This window comes from Sorex araneus, chromosome 2, assembly GCF_027595985.1.
Source record: "Sorex araneus isolate mSorAra2 chromosome 2, mSorAra2.pri, whole genome shotgun sequence".
NCBI classification, from domain to species: Eukaryota; Metazoa; Chordata; class Mammalia; order Eulipotyphla; family Soricidae; genus Sorex; species Sorex araneus.
This window is the reverse complement of record NC_073303.1, coordinates 144,190,733-144,196,912: the sequence shown is the minus strand read 5'-3', so window position 1 is coordinate 144,196,912 and position 6,180 is coordinate 144,190,733. Positions and strand designations below refer to the sequence as shown.

At 37.1% G+C, this 6,180-nt stretch overlaps 1 protein-coding gene across 2 annotated transcripts in view; it reads right to left on the bottom strand.

Annotated features, from left to right (window-relative positions):
- LSAMP (limbic system associated membrane protein) overlaps window positions 1-6,180 on the bottom strand; it is a 755,031-nt gene that overhangs the window by 33,372 nt on the left and 715,479 nt on the right. Inside the window, exon 7 of one of the 2 annotated variants that reach the window (XM_055127103.1) lies at window positions 4,299-4,334. The exons of the other annotated variant lie outside the window; for it this stretch is intronic. Within the exon in view, the coding sequence (XP_054983078.1) occupies window positions 4,299-4,334 (36 nt within the window). The remainder of the gene's footprint in view (window positions 1-4,298; window positions 4,335-6,180) is intronic. 2 annotated transcript variants of the gene reach the window in all.

The window sequence follows — 6,180 nt, the reverse complement described above, 5'->3', positions numbered from 1 at the left end:
ACAGAAAAGAAATTAAGCTGTAGGATTTCTCCAGTCATCTTCATACCATGTGTGTTTTCAGGAATTTCTCTCCCAGGTTTCCTCCCCTTTCAGGGGACCTTGATTCTAAGATCCCATTCCTGGGTGCCGGTACTCTCCTCCTTCTCCTCCTCTAGATCCAGCCTGGCCATTCTGGTGCCAGGTCTGCCCAGACAACAGTCTGTCCCTCTGTGGGAGGAAGCGTGCCAGGCTGACTGCAGTTTCCTGCGAGCCTGGTTTGTTTGTGGGTTGGATTCGAATTTTTTTTTTAATTTAATTTCGGGGGTTTTTGTTTTGTTTTCAGAGAGAGCTTTAGACAGCTGTATTAATCATGCAAACCCAGCCATGTGCAATGTGTTTTATCAATGGAAAAACAGGAACTGAATGGCAAGCAGCTGTGAACAAACCCGGGCGATGCCTGAACCTGGAAGATAATCTCAACAGTTCCCCAACCTACTCGCCACACGGGGTTAGTGAATGGAAAGCTGTTCACTTGGGATAAATAATCAGATGGGAGGGAAACAAGGGAGACAGATTCCAGAGTTCGTTTTCTTTTATATTTTAAAAAAGTGATGGCGATCAAATGCGGGTTGGTGGACTCCGGTGAGCCCTAAGCTCAAGGGGATTCTTTCCTTGAAGGCAGTAATGGCAAAACAATGGTTCGACCTTGTCCCTTTCTCTTATTTCCCTCCATGTTAACTTTATGAGTCTTTTTTATCCCCTCTCTCTAAACTTCGTCCTTCTAACTAGTGGGGGTATATCTCTGAGTCCTTAATCATGGAGAACTATGCATATGCACCAACCTAAGCTTTTGGAAAGGAGAAAAGAGCAATATTGTTATTTCCAAGGATTTAGAGGCCTCGGGGATTGATTTGAGTCTAAGAATGGAAAAAAGTTCCCTCAGACATTTAGCGCTGCCTCTTTCCTCATTTTACAATTCAGTGGATTTTCTGCAGGGATAGAGTCAGGGGTAGTTATGCAAATATATGCAATTCAGGACTCATTTCGGAATAAATAAACCTAAATTAAAATTAATGGGAAAAAAACACCTATCAGAAACAGATCAAGATGGAATGCTATTTGATTTATCTTTTTACATTTAGCTTTTTAGAATTAAGGAAAAGCCCATTGATTTGTTGTTGTTTATTTTTGTTTTATTTTTGGCAGTAAAGGAAAGGGCATATGAAAATTTCTTATTGGCCACAGACAATACAAATTATCCTTTGGTAGAATTCCAGTATTATTATTATCACTGCACAAAATCAAGCAATATGATGAAGGAAACCCAAGGGAAATACTTTTGATTTATTGAGCCTTGTTTTTGTTTAATCACAGCTTGAAGGGGTTTAGAACTGCATTCCTGCTGTGACTCTGTTGTTTATCCCCAGTCGTTTGATGAGCCATGTAGAGTAGGGTAGGAGGGGAGACCGCCCAATATAAGATATTATCAATGAAGCAGTTAAAATGAAACATGTATTTCTATTATTGGAAAATGAGAGGACAGATTCTCTTTTATTTTAGGAGGTCACCCAAGCAGTGGTCAAAGAGCCCCAGGTCACTCCCAGTGATATTTGGCCCAGTTGTGAGGTTTGGCGCTCCAGGTCTTTAGCGGGTGGTACTCAGGGCGAACAGGGCCACATCTCGCAGTGCTCAAGAGGTCCTATCATGCTAGGGATTGAACTCAGGATGTTCTCGAGTGAGGCACGTGCACCAGACCCTCAAGCTCTCCCCCAAGACCCCAGAGTTCTTTATTACAGGAAGAAAAGAACATTTGTGAATTTCAAAACACCTTAAGGAAATTATTGGTACAACATCTTTCAGGCCATTTATATTGACCGACTGCTTCTAGACACCATAACAATTTTGGTTTGGATGTAGTATTCCATGTAGATGATGACAATGGATGATATTTAATTAAGTAAAGGTGTCATGGGTTGGAGTTATGATCACACTGAGACACACATGCTTTTTATAGATATTTGGGTACTTAAATAGCACTATAAAAACGTAAGGATCCCATGTATTAGTATTTTTTTTCCCCATTGCCATTTTCACAGCAAGCCATCTTAATTGGGAAGGAGTGGGAAAACAGACTTGATTTCTAGGAAGTTATACAGAATGGGGCTCTATCATTTTACATAACCTCTCACAGCAGCAATCCCAAATCTTTATGAACAGCTTTCCGATTTCTACGAGAAGTCTCAAGTATTAGTAGTCAGGTAAACTACAGTCTCTAAAACTAGGAATACTATCTACAATCTATCTATAACGTAAAACCAAACTAGGGCCATTCTCCAATCAACAATGCAATTTGTGAGAAAATAACCAATTTCACAAAATCCCACATGCTCCTTTCTTAGTCCAGACTGGTTTTTGATATCCAACAGCTGTCCATTGTGAATAGTGTCTGGCTTCACTTTGTTCAGTGTTACACATATCATAAAGCATGATCAGATAAAATATTTGAGTTTATGGCTGCAGCACTGCTCTAACAAAGGATACCTAGAGTCATAGTGATGCTGTACAAAGCTCATCTTGGATGGAGCATGACCTCTTTCAAAATGGTATTCACTGGAACAAACGTGTATGCACTTGTTTATCACACCAAGATATTTGCAAGATATCAACATGACAAAATGGTGTCAATCTTTGCAGCGACACTGGAAGATAAATGTCTTAAAATAATTGTGGCATGTCAGGAATTCAAAATGGAATATTTTCCATGAACACTAAATTTCATGTCAAGCCTGAAAAGCAGGCACATTTTAGCAGTCTTATTTTTAGGGACTGGGATAAAAAACAGATTTCATTAATGTTTTAGGGAGGTTTTGTATTCCACAGAATTCTTCTAAAAATAGTTTAAACACTTCTTAAAACTTAAGAGTTACTGTTTTATTAAGCTGTCTATATGATTCTTAAAACCTTAGAATCCTCATTTCAAACACAATTAAAATAAGTTTGCATATATATAAATCCACATATATGCAAAATATTATGCTATTGACACTCTGAATATCTTAGCCCAATTCTGGCCTAATTTTTAATTTGAGCAAATGAAATGTGATACATCTTAAAACTTATAAGGCAGTAGCTTTTTGCCTTTAATTCTGAACACATTTCCTTTATAGTGTATATGATAATCTTGCTTAATTGGATTTATTTTTTCTTACACTAGGCCCTGCATGGCCTACTTTCCATTTTTTCTCAGGTCTCGAGTGTTATTTGCAAATCATTTTTCTGGAATTTAATTTCAATGGTAGGTTGGTTTCATTTTAGATTTTTTGTATTGTTTTAATTTTATTTGCCAATTTGCCTTTAAATAGCCTTAAGTTAGAAGTCTGGTCTGCATCTTGCATCTAAATGTGATGATGCACAAGACACATGTTAATTCCAGTGTGTAGAAAATTTTATGAAGAGGAAAAAAAGGATGGCTGCACGTTTCCTTATCTTTTCTAAAGCTTGCATGTTTTAAAAGGAAAAATACTTTAATTGAGAAGAATTAATAAAATATAACATAATATAATATAATTTGGTTTCAGTTTTTCCCCTTTCTTATTATTTTTTTAGCTTTGGAGCTATGCCAAGAGTACCCTGGGTATCCTCAGTTCAGGGGACCAAGCAGTGCTATAGGGTGTTTGGGTGACTATGTGATATTCAGGGGACCCTTGTGGGGATCAAACCTGGTACCCCCACAAGCAAAGCATGCATTCCAATCCTTTCAATGATCTTCCTTGCTCCCCTGGTTAAGTGCATTTGTATAATACCAACAACTTTTTGTTTTGTTTGTTTTGGGGACACCCCCAGAGGAGGTCAGGATATACTTGACAGGCTCAGAGCTGGGGATTCTACCTAAGTAGCTGTGTGCAATGCAAGTGCCCTACCCTATGGACTCTATCACACTGGCCCTAGTACCAACAACTGGAGGTTCAGATTATTGTCTCTGAATGTGAAAGTGATAAAAAGACCAATATTTTTATAAACTACAGAATTTATTTTGCAATGCCATTTTTAATGTGGGTTGATAGTAACATAAAACTCATAATAATTGAAGAAAAACTGCTGCCTGAATTTTACAGTCTTCCTCCGTGATTTGAGGTTAGATCAGGTACATACCAATCAGGGGTATCTGACTGATTTTCTTTTGGAGGTTTAAGAGGAAAGAATGATTTCTATTGTAAGTGAATTTTTTGAGTGTGTTTTACCCCTTTGTGTGTTTTTGCACATATAGATGATGGAGAATGACCCAGAAATAGAGCTACAGGGATAAGTTTCATACTGACCTTGAATGGGGTGGGGGATTGTGGGTAAAACACGCTCTAAAGAGGAAAAAATAGTAAACATCATGGAGAGTTTATATATAGAAAGAGATAGATATACATGTTTAGCACACAGACAATTATGAAACAGGTGCATTTACATGCCTATTGGATTATCTCTCCCATGAAGTGTTTGTTCCTCCTGGCAACACAAAAGAATCAGAGCTATTAGTGAAATTTAAGGCTCAAAAGGCTTAACCAACTAGATAGTTGTATAAGAAACAAAATTATATTGTGATAGCCCTTACCTTAAGTGTTCCCCACCCTTAGAAATCATCACCAACCTTGTAGATTTTAGGGATCATTCAGGTTAAAGTTGCTTAACTTAATGATGATCAAATTTACACTAGGCATCTTGGTCCTGGTTCTGGTCTCCTTAACTCATGATAAAAGAATCATTTCTTCTCCTTAAACCCTACATCTCATAAACACATATCTAGAAAATTTTCTTTGGAGAAGATTAATTCAATTTTTTTTCTTAGGCGTTTGCTTCCGTATTGCTGATACTAGTGTAAGAATAATTCAAAGGCAATAAGTTTCTTGGCATGATATAATTTTATGTTAGTCTCTTTCTTAACAACACTCTCTTGCTATGAAACAATCTCACCTGAAACTTGACCAATCATATGTCATTGCTGATAGACCTGTTGCATAATAAGTGCTTAGTTTTTTGACACTGGGGTCTTAGCAAAATGCAAAACTCAAATTCTACCCCCAAGCTGCTGCCCATAAATTGAACTTATTTCCAAAAACGTCAGGCTTTAATATACTTTCTACTTATTACTTCAAACTCTAGAATTAACTCTAGAAACTCTTCCGAATTCTTATTTTTAATTATCATATGTATAAAATTATAGTTTAGGTGATAAGATTATACTAGTGTCCAAGTCTCTAGTATTCATGTACAAAGATAATTCCAACCTCCACCACCCATGACCTTCCTCTGATAGTTATGTCCACTCAGGCCCAGTGTTCCTTCCCATCAACTCCTGGCTCCATTATTTTGTAATTGACAATTGAGGTTTTGGTATATTTGAATCCTCCTTTAGCACCATCTAGGTGTTCAAGACCCTCCACTTAAATTCTTGTGTTACTTCCCTGCAGCCTACATATTCTTCCCCACTCACCTACCTAATCTAACTCTCGGGTCTGTATCTCTTTCAGAACAGAGTAGTGGAATAAGGAGAAGGTAGTGTTCCTTGTTATCCCCAAACTCTATAATGTTATGTCCTTATATTATAATGTAATGTAATTCAATTTCTTCGTCCCTCTCAGAGAGCCCAGCAAACTACTGAGAGTATCCCACCCGCACAGTAGAGCCTGGCAAGCTACCTGTGGTGTACTCCATATGCCCAAAACAGTAATAACAAGTCTCACAATGGAGACGTCACTGGTGCCCACTCGAGCAAATCAATGAACAATGGGAGGACAGTGTCACAGTGCTACAATTAGCAAGCATGTTTCTATATTCTTTATAGTTGTATGGTTATAAATTATAAGAATTTTAAAAATCAAAACATAAAGAGAAAAGCAAATATATATTAAAATTTGATCTATCATGTACCTAAAAGACATTTGCTTAGAATTTGCACACTTAATACATCTTGTTAAGTAAAATTTTCTCTTGTTTGGTGGAAAGATATAGATTAAATGCCAAAATTTCCTAAGTGCATTAAGATGGAATAAGTCAATAATAGCCCAGTAAACAATTGTATCTTAGTTATTTAAGTGTCGAGTAGAATAACGGTTTAAACCTCCACTGGTTATTTGGTATTAAGTTTCCAACCTTGAAAATAAATAGCTAAACTGCATTTTGCTTTTATGTAGCAGTTGGAGATCACTGTCC